The 17,787-nt window shown below is 38.3% G+C and overlaps 1 protein-coding gene across 10 annotated transcripts in view; it reads right to left on the bottom strand.

Moving 5' to 3' along the window:
- TLCD4 (TLC domain containing 4) overlaps positions 1 to 17,787 on the bottom strand; it is a 90,702-nt gene that overhangs the window by 12,814 nt on the left and 60,101 nt on the right. For all 10 annotated transcript variants that reach the window (XM_068540372.1, XM_068540371.1, XM_068540370.1 and 7 more), the window contains one exon: positions 5,189 to 5,262. In XM_068540372.1, coding sequence (XP_068396473.1) covers positions 5,189 to 5,262 — 74 coding nt within the window. The remainder of the gene's footprint in view (positions 1 to 5,188; positions 5,263 to 17,787) is intronic.

Raw genomic sequence — 17,787 nt, 5'->3', positions numbered from 1 at the left:
GTCTAACCTTTGTACCCCACCACATGCATCCCATGTGTCTTCTTAAATTATACAAAGCTCTAAAATAGAGAGAACATAAAAATATCACAAACTAAAGAAAACAAACTATGGAAAACTCTAACAGTACTAAAGTAGCTGGGCTAAATTTTGTCATAATCTCCTTGCTGTTCCATTATACCATTTCTTGCTCATATTCCAACCCCAATTCTCAATTTCTTAATTGAGACTCGAAGCTTTTAAATAAAGGTATAGCATAGCTTTTTACTACAAAATTAAAGAATAAGTTAAACTCTCTAATATTATGATTTTTCAAAAAGAGCTTCAAACAGAAACAAATTAAAGTCCTTTAAGTGTCAAGGTTAATTTTCTCCTGCTTCAAAATCTCAAATCTGAATCATCTTCAAGAGACAGACATTGCTAAAGCTTAACTGATCACCTCTTGGGACTCATTCATTCAAAAGCAATTAAATGGCTACTATGTGCCAGACAATGTGTGGATGCTGAACCATGCAAAGTTCAACAAAGTCTGGCTCTTGACCTAATGAAACGCAGAGATAAATAAGAAACAGGAAAAAGAGAAAGAGAACTTTACAATAATTTAATTTATTAATCATAATGGTATAACTGTGTGTCACTATTATGGAAGCACGGGTGAGAGACACCCAGCCCAGCCTGGAAGAGATGGGGTTTCGTGATGGAAATGACCCTTGGGCTAAGTCATGAAGGATGAGCAAGGAGCCAGGAGGCCTTTCTAGCACAGGGACAAGTTGGGGTGAGAGGAGATTTTTGAGGAGGAATATGGCAGAAAGAGAGAAGATAGCTTTACTTGGAGAGTTTTCTGCATCACATTACAGAGCCCATATTTTATACTGGAAGCAGCAGGTGCCACTGAGAGGATCTAACCAGGAGGCTACGTGTTCATTTTTGTGTTTTAGGGAGATCGCCGTGGAAGATAATAATACAGGAGAGGATGAAAGGGGAATAGGACTGGAGGCAGGCGGACTGCCTAGAGCAGGGATCAGCAAACTTCTTCCATAAAGAGCCAGAGAGTAACACAAAGTAAGGGGTTTTGGAAGCTCTACCGTCTCTGTGGCAACTAATCCACTCTGTTATTGTGTGAAAGCAGTCGTGGTAAACAAATATGCATGGCTGTGCCCCAATAAAGCTTTATTTGTAGAAACAGGCAGCAGGTTTGGCCTTCAAGCCTTGGTTTGCCGACCCCAGTCTAGAATAGTTCTTTTCTGTCCAAAAGAACTTTCTGCAATAATGAAATGGTCTATAGATGTTCTACCCAATTCGGTAGACACATGGGACTAGGAAGCACTGGACATGTTACAAGTTAGACTAAGGAATTAAATTTTTAATTTTATTTAATTTTAATTAAATTAAATGTAAATAGTCACATGTGGCTTGTGGCTACTCTACTGGACAGTACAGGGTTAGAGGCTGGTTCAGGAGCCCAGGCAAGAGATGATGAACTAGGGCACTGACAGCAGAGATGGAGAGGAAGTGGCCAAGGCAAGAAATGTTTAGGAGGTGATACGTAGGACCTGGGATGGACCAAACACAGGTGAGGGAGAAACAAAGATGATTCCCACATGTTGAGCAGAGATAACCAGGAGAATGGCCAGGCCACATGCTGAACAGGAGCATATAAGAGAATACAGAGGGAAATATGTTGCTTTCTATTTTAGACATGTTGATTCTGATGTGCCACCTGGGAGGAGAAAACACTTGACTATAATACAAAGAAGTAGGTAATATTAAATATGCTCTTTTTATAGAGAAAGCAACTGTAGTACAGGAATGTTACATAAGCCAAGGTCAGAGCAAGTAAGCGGCAAGGTTAAATTGCAGTTTGAGCTTATATGATTCTAAAATTCACGCATAGTCCATTACACCACATTGAGCAAATGGGTAATAGCTGAAACCTTGAAAGCACAACTCACTCAGGGAGAAGCACAGAGAAGATCGGTGGGCCCAGAAGAGAGCCCTGGGGAACACCAGCATTTAAGGAACTGTCTCCGACAAAGAAGGCTGAGAGAGGATGGTCAGAGAACTACAAGAACCAGGTGAGTGCAGGGTCACGAAGCAAGGGGAGTTATGGTATTACAAGAAGGAGGTGGCCAATAGCATCAAGTCCACAGAGAGATACAGTAAGATAGGCACCGAAGAGAGTTCACTGGATTTTGCATCTGGAAGTCAATGGTACCTCTAATGAAATCGTTCCAGCAAAATGACAGAAGAGGAAACCTAATTTTGATGAGTTAAAGAACAAAAAAGATACTACAAAGTAGATAAAGCAAACATAAACTATGCACTTCCAGTGCTGAGTAAATTTTAGCATATTGAATATACACTACATTTAGCACTTACTGCATATGTACTGAATGACAAGCACTACACCAGGTGCTTTACACACATATGTAAACATATAACAAAACATATAACCACATAGAATCTTCACAATAAACTGTGAGGCCTATAGGTATCATTATCCCTGTTTTATAGGTAAGAAAACTGAGGCTCAGGAAGATTAAATAATCTTCCACTCACACACAATGAATGGTAAGTGGGGGAGCTTGAATTTAAATCCAGGTCTTCTGCCTTCAAAGAACACGCTCTTTGCTCTCTATTCTTCCACATCATCGGAGTCTTTAAAAATTGCAGAAGAACTCTTATTTTAAAAATTTTAGGGCTTCCCTGGTGGCGCAGTGGTTGAGAATCTGCCTGCCGATGCAGGGGACACGGGTTCGAGCCCTGGTCTGGGAAGATCCCACATGCCGTGGAGCAACTAAGCCCGTGCGCCACAACTACTGAGCCTGCGCATCTGGAGCCTGTGCTCCACAACAAGAGAGGCTGCGACAGTGAGAGGCCTGCGCACCGCGATGAAGAGTGGCCCCCGCTTGCCGCAACTAGAGAAAGCCCTCGCACAGAAACTAAGAACCAACACGGCCAAAAATAAATAAATAATTAAATAATTAATTAAAAAAAAAAATTTAAATGGCCAAGCCTAAGGAACTTAGTATCTTCTTGAAGAAATAAAATTATAACACATGAAACACTGGCAAACAATATAAAACAGTACATAAGTACCTGGGAAAGCAGCAGATCTGTAATCTAATCTCTCCTGTTTGGAGGTGGAAGGACCATCCCTTCCACCTTTGGCAAGAAAAAAGGGTGATGAGGCTAATTGCTTGGTAAGCATACTAATGGTATTTGTAGTAGGAGAGTCTTCATCCATGGAATGCGTTTAGGATATACCTAGTCTAGTATTGCTTATGATAAATGAACCTAGAATGTATGGATTTATGGGGTCTGACCCCTGCCCCAGGAAAGTTATATGAGATATGTAACTATCTGAGTATTAAATGGAGATGGCTTCATAACCAAGAGAGTTCCTTCCATGTCAGCAATAAGAACTATACATATCACTTAAAGACCTCATAGGTAACCTCATTCCAGAGTATGCCCAATGCAAAAATGACCTAGGGAGCCATGCTGATGGTCCTGAACATCTCCTTGCTTTGCCAGTATCTCGTGATTACTTGTATTCTTGAGATTATTAGTAAGGATTGATACAGGGTAAGCTCCCTAACTCACATGAGTCTGATTTGACTCCCAATTCTCTGGGTTATCTCTGTACTAAGTTACAAAAGGCTACATGTAATTGTGGGAGCCTTCCCTGGGTTTGGGATTTTGACCTAAGACTTGAAAGATAGGTAAATTTTTCGAAGATGGAGGGGAAATAGAGGATGGGAATAAAGGAAGAAAAGTGAGAAAAATCCACAGGTGTGTGAGACAGTAAGGGTGCAAAACTAACTCTAATGAGTGGTAAGAAATAAGGCTGGAGACATGGCGCACATCACAGAGAGCTTCGAAAGTTCAGAGAAGAATCTAAAGAGGATGCAGTGTTTAGTAAGAAAGTAAGGTACTGAAAGTGGAACACAAGAAAGATGACTTTGGTAGCACTGTGAGGAAAGGACTGAAGAGTGGGTGAATGTGGAATTAGAATTAGGAAGTCAGTTGGAAAGCTATCGCAGTAATCAACCATGGAGATCCCGAAGGCCCTAAACTGGGACCATGGATGTGGAATGAAAGGAGCAGCTAAACATTTCACAGAAAAAATGTCAGCAGACCCCTGTTAAATGACAAGATAAGGGTAATAAAAGATAATAATAAACCCATTGTCAAAAATGAGCAACTACCTCCCTCCAGGAGGTGGAGCTTAATTTCTCTCCCGCCACCCCCTTTGAGAGTGGGCTATACTTCAGTCCTTGCTTTCAAAGAAGAGAGTAAAGAAAAGGAAAAACTTCACAGTGGAGAAACCTGGCAAACACCACCTCAACCACATGATGAAAGTTCACATCCCCAGTGATGTCACATGGATATCATGTAGCCCCTGATATGTGATGAGGAGGGCACTTCACCTCTATAGGATTCCTTCCAAAAACCTATAACCTCCGTCCAGTCATGAGAAAAACAGGCAAATCCAGACTGGAAGACATTCTACTGAATAACTGGACAGTATCCCTTAACACTGTCAGGGTCATGAAAAACAAGGAAAGACTAAGAATCTGTTACAGACGAGGGGAGACTGAGGAGGCATGACAACTAAATGCAATATGGCAGCCTAGACTGAATCGAAGAACAAAAAGAAGATACTAATGGAAAAACTCCTGAAATCCAACAAAGTCTGAAGTTCACTTAATAGTAAAGTATCGATGCTGGTTTCTTAGTTTTGACAAATGTTCCATGATAATGTAAGATATTAATAGGGGAAACTAGGTGAAGGGTATATGGGAGTTTCTGTGCTATCTTTGTAACTTTTCTGTAAATCTAAAATGAAAAGATTATTTTAAAAGAGGGACTAAGATAATGTTGGTGTCAGAATTTGGGAACAGGAGGAAGTTGGTGTCAGGAATATTAACTGGACCCAAGATAAATCCAGGAAAACAAAGTATCATCATACCACAAAGAGAGCTGGGTTCAAGAGCCAGGACCACCACCTTCTAGCTTGGGAATCTTGGATAAGTTTCCCTAACCTTTCCAAGGCTCAGTTTCCTCATTTGTACAATGGTGATCATTTATATCACATACTCTCATTTTTAAATTTAGGATCTTGGGGAAAAATTTCCCCAAACCAAACAGCCCAAGTTTAAAATAATTAATGATATCAGTAACCTACCGCTGATTCACAAAAGGGCTGGAAAGTTCTGCAAGCAGGCGAAAATTCCCAATGTATCCCAGCACTCCATCCCTCTGGGTGATAAAACATAAAACATAATGTCAGGGAAAACATTCTTATCAAAATTTCCAAATATCGAAGAAACATTCAATAGCTTCTCAGCATAAAATAATGATCAACATAAACACAAACCAAGTCTGCTAAACAGATTTTCTTCTCCATGAAAACTTAGAAATGTCATTAGAATTCTACAGCATTTTTTAAAGACAACATATTGTACACTTATGTTCTCTTATGTATACCATATTCACTTAGAAAAACAGATTTCAAGCAGTTGTCTCACGCTAAACTAATGAATTCTGCACATAGCCATTAGTATCAGCATTCTCAAATTACTGTAGAAATAATGATCAAAGTAGTGTGAATTTAGGAAGTTGAGAAATTTTATAGCAATTAAATATCAAACAGGAATGTAGTTTATATCCATTAGGAGCACCTTAAAAATCTCAAGAGTGTACTTCACTTCCTAAGTAACAATATATAAGCCTGTGAGCAGATACACATTTGTCAAACATAACAACACATGTTAAACCATATCTGTCATATTTGACCTGAAAAATATATTTGTCAATCAGAAGATCCTATAGCTAAAACACACACTTTGGGGACCTTTCTGAATTTAGAAACATAATGCCTAGTACTTTCCACTAATTTAATAACCGGAAAAGTATAGTAGAGTTAATAAGCATTAGAAAGAAAAACGAAGTATGCATTCCAAAAATTTTATGTAATTTTAAGTGTTACTAGGTAAATGGAGTCATTCTAGCACTTCCAATTAAATCAATTATGATTACACAACAAAAGAAATAGTCCCACCTGCCCTCAAAACATCAGATATACCAGAACTTCAGAAATACTTTTCCTACTGTTTATACCACACTGCCTTCCAAATGGGAAAAATATAAAGCAATAATGAAAAAAATAATAATGAATGGACTCTTTATTTGAAGAGTCTCAGTTCTTCTCTATGTAAATTATTTTAGGGATTAAAAACTGAGAGCTGGACTGCAAGAGTTAGCTTTCCAAAGTGAATCTAAAACTTTTTATAATCTCAAACTCACTGTCCTTAGTGAAGCTGAAATGGGTGATGAGGAAGAAGAGGAGGACAGCAGAGAGACAAAGACAGCGGCCAACATGAGCACTGTGCACAGAGGTGGTGGGAGGAGAGGACGCTCAACACTTTAGAGTCAACCAGACACAGACACAGCGGTCCAAAACCACACGACAATACACGGGAAATAACTACGCGCGTGTGTTATTACTTTAACACGGAAATACGTGTAAATTTGAAGTTATATATTATTCTGTACTATTTACTTTTCTGTTACAATAAATGCATTTATTTAAACAACAGGACCAGTTAATGGTGGCAATTAGTAGTTAACAGTGGGACTAAACAAATAAAATTGTGGAAAAATATAATATTTTTATAATGTTTCTTTCTGGCCTTTTATTTTTCTTTGTTAGACATTTAAACGTAGTAGGTTATATTATTTTTTTTTATTAAGTCTTTAAGAAGCATAGATGTAAGACTTTTAAAAAGGAGAATGTAAATACAATAGGACTAAACAGTTATTACCTATATTTAATAAAAAAATAATAATGATATCTTTCTATCCATGACACAGTAGGATATTTTTACTCCTTATTTCCTTTTCCAATAATACTTTTCTGAAATGCCTGAGGCCTTTAGGATATCCTTATTTTTTTGCAGAAGTAAAATAACTACAGTTAAATGTAAAATTCACTTTGACTTGTAACTCTGCTCTTAGAGGCCCACATTACTGTTATCAGTCCAGTATGATGATCTCAAGCTAAATATTTTCTCAACAAAGGTGTTTAAGCATAAAATACATAAAATTTTACTTACTAGCAATAGCAGGCTTTTAGAGTTTTAAGTTTCCAGCTCTCTAAGAATATCTATCCACTTTGTATTTACAGGCTTGTTCTGGTAGATCAGCTGTTTGTAAGGTCATTTGTATGTATAAATTCATCATATATGCCATCTATTTCTAAAATATCTATCATTTTAAGACACTCTAGAGTACCCTAGATGGATTCCAATAAGTTACAATTTTAGTTTAAAAAAAAAGTACTATTTAATGTAGCTACTCTTTTCTGGTAACATTTTTGAGTTTCTTTTTTTTATTTTCCTTATTTTATTTTTTTGGCTGCATTGGGTCTTCATTGCTGCACGCGGGCTTTCTCTAGTTGCGGTGAGCTGGGGCTACGCTTCGTTGCGGCGCGTGGGCTTCTCGTTGCAGTGGCTTCTCTTGTCGTGGAACACGGGTTCTAGGCATGCAGGCTTCAGTAGAACTCAAAAATGGGGGCTTCCCTGGTGGCACAGCGGTTAAGAATCCTCCTGCCAATGCAGGAGACACGAGCTTGAGCCCTGGTCCGGGAAGATCTCACATGTTGTGGGTAACTAAGCCCGTGCACCACAACTACTGAGCCTGTGCTCTAGAGCCCGTGAGCCACAACTACTGAAGCCCGCGCGCCTAGAGCCCGTGCTCAGCAACAAAAGAAGCCACCACAATGAGAAGACCATGCGCAGCAACTAAGACCCAATGCAGCCAAAAGTAAATAAATAAATAGATTTTTAAAAAATTTAAAAAGAGGGCTTCCCTGGTGGCGCAGTGGTTGAGAATCTTCCTGCCAATGCAGGGGACACGGGTTCGAGCCCTGGTCTGGGAAGATCCCACATGCCGCGGAGCAACTGGTCCCGTGAGCCACAACTACTGAGCCTGCGCGTCTGGAGCCTGTGCTCCGCAACAAGAGAGGCCGCGACAGCGAGAGGCCCGCGCACCGTGATGAAGAGTGGCCCCCGCTCGCCACAACCGGGGAAGGCCCTCGCACGGAAACGAGGACCCAACACAGCCAAAAATAAATAAATAAATTTAAGACCAGTTTAAAAAAAAAATTATACAAGACAAAATGCATACTAATGGCAAACAGGAAAAATACTAAAACAGAAAAGGCACTCTAAAAATAATTAAGTTAAAAAGTGAAATTGAACCAGGTAATTTTTCTTACTATAGCTATAAAGAAGATTAAATAAGTTTGAACAAGTCCTAAAAGGACCTATTCCTTCTTTCCTAGATAGAAGCCTCCACCTCTAGTCACTGATGCCTGATCCTTGGATGACTACACAGGACTAAGGGCCACGCCTGAAATGATGATGATGAACGGATGATAAGAAAGACAGATCACCATCACAATTAGTAAGGACTAAATGTAGGTTCACTACTGCTATTTTACTATAAAAGATGAATCATATTAATAATCACTCCTCCAAAAGTAGTTAATGTTACTTTCTAATTGCTGCAGAAAAAAATCCAGGTTGAAAAGGAAAATAAATACTTCTAAAAGAAGACTCACCTGTTTTATTTACCCAATAGGTTATATCAACCTTTGACCTCACTTTGCACAACTATACTGCACCCAACCCAAACTTAATTCTTCACCACAAATTTATGCTCATGACCATCACAGCATGGTAGAATTAAAATGGCCTCTGAAGATTACCTATTTCAATTACCCACAGAGTTTTTAAATCCCTTCTACGAAAGCTCTTCCAGCTTGCCCCCCAGCGTGCACAGCTTCATGGTGAGGAGAGTAGCATCTCCTAAAGCAGCTTTCCAAAAGTTCCAGAGCTATACTGTACCCTCTTTGACGTCCACCTGCCAGTCCTACTCTTGATCCTGGCTATCCAAAATCTTTTTTTTCATATGATAACCCTTCAAATATTTAATGACTGTCCAAGTATACATGTCTATCTTCTTTCCAGATACCATTTCCAATTTGCTCAGGAAATTCTGGCCCACCCTCTTCAAAGTTTCTGAGCCCTATGAACTGCCAGTATTCATAAAACAAAAACAAACAGATCCAACAACAAAAACCAACCAATCTCTTGATGAAAAGAACCATTTACACATAATAATCCTTACACGTTAACCACTTAAATCACATACGCACATACATCTTTTTGAGGGGACACGGTAACCTTTCTAAAGAGAATTTTAGTAGAACATGTCACTACCCTTAAAAATGTACATACCATTTGCCCAGAAATCCCACAAAGTTAGTCTTTGAAAATAACTATGTATGGGCACAAATATGAAAACATAAGAATGTTTCCTCAAGTTATATACAATAGTGAAACTTAGAACAAACACATAACAATAGGGAATTGATTAAATATGATTATATATCCATATGCCATCAACAGAGATAATGATACAACCGAATGGCCTGAAAATAAAAACATTTTCAGAACTTGCTGAAGACTTCGAGAGTGAACCTCCTTTACCCTCTTTCTTAGACAATTATTTGAGGATATGCTGCAGCACGAATCAATAAACCAAGAGAGATATGGGATGCAGGAAACAGTGACCCCAAACCAGGGGAGTAATGGCAGGAAGCCTGGGACATCAAGTAGCAGACCTAGAGAGCAGGAGAATAGAGAGCTCCAGGGGCAGGTATCTGGGTAAAGACGACTGCAGAGATGGGATGCTATCCTCCAAGATATGGAACAACTCAAATATAAGACAAAGGCATATGTTACAAGAAAAAAAGGAAGGCAATTAGAAACTCGAAGCAAAAATTAGACAGGAAATGTAATCCTGGTTGTACAGTGAACTATTTTAATACAGTCATAATAAACACTTTATTTTCTCTGTGTAGGATCAACTGGATATAAAGGAAAACAATATGATTATAGAATAAAAAGCAAATATTTTCAAATCTTGGTGATACAAGAGTACAAGTACAAATGACAGAAACTGGGAAGCACAGTGGGAGTGACAGAAGTGGATGGAGGGCTTCCCTGGTGGCGCAGTGGTTGAGTCTGCCTGCTAATGCAGGGGACACGGGTTCGAGCCCTGGTCTGGGAGGATCCCACATGCCGCGGAGCAACTGGGCCCGTGAGCCACAATTACTGAGCCTGCGCGTCTGGAACCTGTGCTCCGCAACAAGAGAGGCCGCGATAGTGAGAGGCCCGCGCACCGTGATGAAGAGTGGCCCCCGCTTGCCACAACTAGAGAAAGCCCTCGCACAGAAACGAAGACCCAACACAGCCATAAATGAATAAATAAATAAATAAAAAATAAAAATGTCAACCTTAAAAAAAAAAAAAAAGAAGTGGATGGAAGGACAGAAGCACAAACATCTTCACCTTAAAGGATCAAGAGGCGCCACAAACCAGAAATAAAAGTGTTTAAAGTTTCCAAAGGAACGGAGAGAGAAACTCAAATTACTTTAACTACATGGGAAAAAAGAAGGGAAGGGAAATAGAGGTGTGAGTGTTAAATTCTTACCCATCATGGCAAGAAGATAATTAACGATGTCTAACATTGACAAATCAAGAGGTGGCTGACAGTCACCTAAGTGACCACCATCAATTCCTTCCCTTCCTCATATCAAGAGGTGGAGTCTTACTTTCCTCCCCTTGAATCTGGTCTGCCTCAGTGACTCACTTGAACAGCAGAATGCAGTGGAAGTGAAGTTCTGGGTCTTCTGAAGCTAGGTCATAAGAAGCCATGCAACTTCCTCCTGGGTCCGTTGGAACACTCACTCTTGAGATGCTCTCTCTCTGAACACCATAGCCAGGCTGTGAGAAGCTCAAGCCACATGGAGGGGCCACATACAGGAGCTCTAGGCAACGAGCCTGCTGATGTCCGAGCAGGGAGCCAGCATCAACTACCAACTACTTAAATGAGCCCCTTTCAACCCAGTTGACCCTTTGGATGATCCAGTCCCAACAGCTACCTAACAGCACCCACATGAGACCTCATGCAAGGACCACCAAGCTTTCTTCCTTCTTCCTTTCTTTTTTTTTTTTTTCAATATAATTAAGATCTCACAAGTCAATCGGTTTCACTGGCCAAAGTCAGTATTCTAACTGATGATCAAAATGTCACATTTTTAGCCAAAGTGAGAGCCATCATGTTGGTTCCTGTGTCTTTTCGACAAGACCCTATTTGTCTTTGATAGGTTCCTTGCTTTCTGACACAAGATTACCAGTTATTTTGTTGTATGCAATGCTTCAATATGTAAAACAATTTAAAATTTTTGGTTTCAATCCCATTTTTGTAATATATATTCATACCCAGAATGCTATTTTTTTTACTTATATGTATACACAAATAGGATACACTCCTAAATGTAAATGGTAATTAAGTAAATATAAATAGTTATCTCTGGGTTGTGGGATTGGGACATTGTCTTTTCTTTTTTGCTTGTCAATATATTCTAATCTTCAAATAACAATGAATGACCTAATTAATTTTTTCAAATACCCTCTGCTTGTACATTACTTATCATAGCTTTTTAACTTACAATGTTGCTGTAAGGGGCCTTAACCACTGTTTTCCAAATGTATTCTTTTGTGGTTTTCTTTCTACCCTTCTGAAGTTCTCCTTTGCCTCTTTTACAGGACCAACCTCCTTCTGGTCCCTGACCCTGATCGCCCTCCCCCCACAAGACACACCTTATTTCTAATGGCACATGGGCCCTTTTCCCCTGGAATAACCATGTATCACCACAAACCTCACAACATCTACAAGCATATTCCTGCCCAAACTCTTTCTCCCATTTCCTTCAGGGTCTCACATTTCTCTAGTGCCCTCGGTCACTTTGCTCTCTTCTTTCCTTTCCTTCTCTGAAATCCAAAATTAGTCACCATGACCTATTGACTACAAAATCGCTTTTAGTTTAGTTTCTTCCTCACTAATAAAACCACCAAAGTTAAGTTCTTCATAATCTATCATCTACATTATTCCAATAACCTCCTCAAAGAGATCCTCTCCCACGCAGCTTTCTTTTTCCTATGTTATCACCACCAGATTTATTTTTCTAATATGCCAACTGCATCAAGTTATCTTTTGGCTAAAGGTTCTACAACAATTCTGTGAAAAGTACAACGCAAGGCTGATGAGTTAGAATGTTCACTCCATCAGGCAGCCCCATCTGACTCATCCAAACGTACAACCACCGCTGAGCCCACGTGAATCCCGTAGGCTGACAACCCAAGTCCTTCCTACCACCCATGAAGATCTGACCTCTTCTCCTCATGTTTTCCAACCTAGAAAGCCTTCCCTACTTTTTTCGGCTGATCTAAACATGCTTTTATCTTTTTTTTTGGAAGACTGACTAAGTCTCATCTACCTCAAAAGCTCTCTCGGAAAATTTTAAAGAAACATAAATATATATATATATATATATATATATATATGAAAATTCCTGCACAATTTATATAAACCGCAAGAATATACGTAAGTATCGTCAGTAGTTATCTCTGGAGACTCAGACCTAGAAAACGTTATACTTACTAAGCCCTGTATGTCTACAAACTCAGAATTTTTTTATAAACATCCATATTCAGACAAAAAAAGTAATGGAAATTAACACATTCATCTTTCCATTTCCTAAATTGCTATAGCATTACAGAGTTGTCACTGGGTGATGTGTTACTTGAATTTTTAAAGACAGTTTCCCATAGTTAAATCTCGGAACCTGCGGGACTGAATTAGGGAGCTATCATATTCTTATTCCTTACCTCTCCCCACCACCACCTCCTCAGTTCAAAACCACTGCGAGCCAGTGAACTATGCGTCAGTAGCCTGGCTTCCATAGTCTCTGATCCCACACATCAATGACTCTCGACCTGTTTAATCCAGTTCGCCCATGAGAGTCAGCATCACGTGTGGCACAGGCTTCCACAGGCACAGTTGGCCATTAGATAAGATTCAGGTTATGTATAGTTCCTGGTTACCTTATCCTCACCCCACCAACAAAACCTACTAAAATACAAGTGAGATAGACACTAGTAAGAGGACAGGTTTAATTCAGCTCTAATAAATTATAAATTTTGATACTTTACTGTTAGTAAATTATGGCAAAACTCACAACTGACTCTGGTCCATGTGGTGTTTCCACTTCTGCCATCTATCTTTAAGGAGCTTTGCCTATAGTAAAATTCATACTGGCCATGGCCTCTGCATGACTCTATGAGGGAAAACAAAATAAGATTTGTCTGATCCCTTCCAGAGCTTAAAAGAAAATTTTCCTTTCAGCCAGTGATTATGAAAATCTGGATTTTCTTATCACGGGACATTTAATTTTCTAACAGCCAAGAGTGGCTAGGGTCAGGAATTTAGAAGGTGAGGGAGAAAGATAAATAAAATTATTATGCACCTACTACTGCTAGCATGATACTAAATACTGTGCCACTATCAATGGCTTGGAGTGGGATGAGCACACTTTCCCACCACTAGGGCTATGTAATTGGTGTGAGGTAAGTTATGGGCACTGGGGTTTATATAAAAATGTGACTATGTTCTACTGTAGCAATTATGAGGTACTTTTTCTAGGCTATTTAGACTGACCCATAATCTTAGGACATTTCCATGGGAAACTCTTTCAGAGCACCATTAATCTAGAAATGAGATTTAGGAACAAAATCCACCCTATATTTAATTACTCTTTGCCTAACTTTAATCATTCAAGGTTTTTGATGATTTACTTATAAGACAGAGTTGAAGGTTTGAGCTAACACACAGGACCGGATTGGATTGCCCAATCTGGCTCATGTGAAACAGTGATCTTACCTAGAATTAAGCTTTACTAACTACTACAAGGATAGAGGCTATCAGATAATTCAGAGGAAGTAGAGAGAGGTCTGGGACGTGAAGGGCAGTTGGCAAGCCAGGTCCTTCCTGTGTTGAACAAGCAGCACTGGCCCAGAAGATGTGAAGGCTCTACTAGGTGAGGTTCACCAAGTTCCTCACACGCAGTGAGAGTTTATCTTATAAAACATCTCCATTTCATACCTCCAAAAAACTGTACAGACTACATGACATTCTCCAAAGAGCCAGGCCTCACAGAGCCTGGGTTCTCTTTACCATAGGGAATCCTTAGCCAGGAACAGGCTAAGAGCATTCCAGAGTTAAGACCTCTTTCTCCTAACAAAGGTCGGTACATACCCTATTTACCCAAAGGTCCTGTCGACAAGCAGATTAGACCTGGGTCACTTGCCTTCTTTTCTTCCCCTCCCTTTCTCCCAAGGAAGTGAATGGATCTGCAGACCAGCTGTTTTCACCCGTTCCTCCCTGGGTTACTTAAGAACTTGGTGACAAAACGTAGCTTATTTTTACTTGCCCATTGCCTAGCTCTCCAGTATTAGAACTAAATCCAATAATTTCATCAAAACAGTTGAATCACAGAATCTCAGGCTTAGAATAGAACTTAAAAGACAATTTAGTATAAGCTCCAACCTAAAGCTTCTACTTATTATATCTATTTTTATATCTATCTGATTGAAGATATCTTATGGTAAAAGAACCACTTTAAAAGGCTATTGTTATAATCTTCTATTCACTGGGAATGTCCCTTTTGTAAAACAGCAGTCTCCCCTACCTCTCTTTACCATCCCCATTGGTCCTAATTCCAATGTCTGAATTAAATCAGAGTAAGTCTACTTCCTCTCCCACTTAACAGTCCTCTCACATTTGCAAGGACATTTCAAAGGCATGTAGTTGTCCTACAACTTATCTCTTCTAAGCTGACCTCTCTGGGTCCTTCAGTTGTTTATCCCAGGACAATAGCCACCTAATCTAATCTCCCCTCTACAGTTATCTGGCAGCTCGCCCCTGAACGTATGCAATTTTAGAGACTCCAGATGGGTCTAACTGTGGGTATGGTCTAACTAGGAAACTGTAGTTTGTTTGAACTGGATACCGTACCTCCCCTAATAGAGTAAACATTTAAAAACAGCTTTCTTTTTTAGCAGATGAGACACGCTATCGGTACAACTACAATTGTGGTCATCTGCCACTTCCCAGTCATTCCCCTCTTTTTATACATTGTCAAGTCCAGGTGCAAAACTTGACATTCATCACTATTCAGTTCCATCTATTTGTTTCAGCTTATTATTCCAGCCTGAAACTTTAAAAAATGTAATACAACATCCAACATATTATTAGTTCCTCTTCGTAACCTTGCTTCAGTCAATTGATAAGCTTGCATATTTTAAACTTTATTTTATTGTGGTAAAACATACATAACACAAAATTTACCCTTTTAACCACTTTTAAGTGTACAGCTCAGTGGCATTAAGTACATTCATGTTGTTGTGCTGCTATCACCTATCCACCTCCAGAACTTCTTTATATTCCCAACTGAAACTCTTACCCATAAACAGTAACTTCCCGACACCCCCTTCATCCAGCCCCTATCTTATTTTCTGTCTCTAGGAATTTGACTACTTTAGTTACCTCATGTAAGAAGAATCATATGATAAAATTTTTTTTTAAAAAACCTAATTAAGAACAAAATATCGACGAGGGTGGCCATGGCAATCCTCTTCGCTGACATCTATTTTATCATCACACATCAAGTCCAATACATGAACTGTTTTCTTTCCTGGTTATTAAAGGGAAATAGGTTTCAAAACATCAAGCCAGCTTAGAGAAAGAAAGGGACACAGCTCTGCTAAGGTAATCCCACTATGCAGATCTGAGGAGATGCTCTGTGCCCACAAAAGAGCATGAAGCAGTAAACACAGAACCAGGAAGAAAGAGAAGAATTCCTCCTGACCGAAACTGAGGAAGGCCTTAGAGGAGGTTTGTTATGTTCGTGAAATATGGGAAATGCTCACATCAGGTATTCTATATTAAAAATGAAATACTGAAACAAATTCCAAAACCAAAAACACACATACATATATGGAATATGTATGTATCTTTACATATACACACACATATAGAACACATATTCTATGAATAAAAAACTGAGCACTGAATATTTTTACCATGGCTAATCCTTCAGTTAGTAGTAAAAGTAATAAACTAACTGTATCATAGTGCTTTTATATAGATATGTATAAGTGAGCTATAGAAATACTAATAAAACAATTTCTAAGACTTACTTCTGCTAGTCTATCACTCATTACTGTATAAGAAAGCTGTCAATTTTTTATTTCAGTAGGAAAAAAAGTTATCTAACATATTATACAACTTTAAAAAATATTTTTATTTGATTTAAATACTTAAGATGTCTTATTATATATAAATTTAGTGGGAAATAGAAATCACAAAGACCTTACTAGTGAATCTTGCTTTAGTGAGCTATATTAAGTACCTATTTTTAATACCTACCTAGTCTACAGAAATGTTAATTTTTGAAATTTTGTTATCTTAAAATGTTGCTGTAACAGCCACTATATAGTTACCTAAAATTTTTCTTTAAGGCTATCTTAATGGGAGAAAAAGAGGAAATACATTATTTAAGTGTAACAGAACATGTAACACTATTTAACTCACCTTAAAACGTAGTTTTTCTTTTTTAACACTGTTAATGATAAAATGTTAGTGAGTCATGGCATTTGTTTCACAGCATTGTGGAAATTTTTGTTTAGACTAAACATAAGACCAGTATTTTTCTACTTCTTGTCTCCTGACATAATTTACAACTTTACATTATCTTACATAATTTATCTCATTTTTCAGTACCACTTCATACACAATTGTTTGCAAAATGTTTTTAAAACATAGATAACTGGGGTAAAATATTAAACAAAAATCAAAAATCTTCACCTTCAAAGTATCACACCTAATACTAATACCCTTAAATAAATGTAACAAGAGGCATCTGAAACCAAATTTTCTTCTTAAATTGCAGCAGAATGGTTTAATGATTAGATCTTAGGGTAATGGAAAGATGCAGAAGAGTTGGCAAAGTACGCAGAGACTCAGTGATTTTCTTGTCAAGTTTAAAAGTTTCCCAAATATACTATAACTCAGTATCTAAAGATGTGGTTTGATTGGGGAGAGGAGGTGATTCACAAGGAATACAGGAGAAAACTAACGTTATCCAAGAAGTCAGAAAGGGAGAACAAAAGAGGATGGTTTATCCCTAAACACAGGACATTAAAGCCTAAATGTGTCACTTCCTTTATGATAAGAGATTAACCTGTCATATTTTCCCTGATAATGAGTATCCTGCCCAAGGGATGAAAGCTGAATATCAAGAAAAAAGGTGTAGGATTTTTACCTTTCTGTGTAGGCAGAAGAGAAGATTTCTTAAGCTCTAAATTATTCCATGAGATAATTTTAAAACTCCAGTAAATACATTAGAGAGAGGATCAAGACATTATATAACCTATTTACAACCTACAATACCCTAAGTTCAAAAGACTGTTACTTTAAAAAAAAAAAAAAAAAAAAAGACTCTTACTTTTGTTATGCCAGATAAGGTAAAGTTGTTATTTACATTCAACTATTCAGTAGGGCGTATATTTAAAACCTACAGGTAATTAGCCTCTATTCTTCACTTTAAGTTTTAATTAGTTCCAGTTAGAAAATCTTTTAAGAAAAAAAGCTTACTACAAACAGCTTAAATAGTTGCAGAAGTATCAAGTTGAAGTGCTTTCCAAATGCCAGTTCTCATTGCATAAGGGATAAGAATTTCATAAAAGTTTATACAAAATAATAATAGTAGTAGTACTTGCTGTTGGTATTTTGTTAGCCTTACTTAAAATGCAC

This window comes from Eschrichtius robustus, chromosome 3 (genome assembly GCF_028021215.1).
Source record: "Eschrichtius robustus isolate mEscRob2 chromosome 3, mEscRob2.pri, whole genome shotgun sequence".
Lineage (NCBI taxonomy): Eukaryota > Metazoa > Chordata > Mammalia > Artiodactyla > Eschrichtiidae > Eschrichtius > Eschrichtius robustus.
Note: the sequence above shows the minus strand (reverse complement) of the source record. Positions and strands in the feature narration are given on the sequence as shown.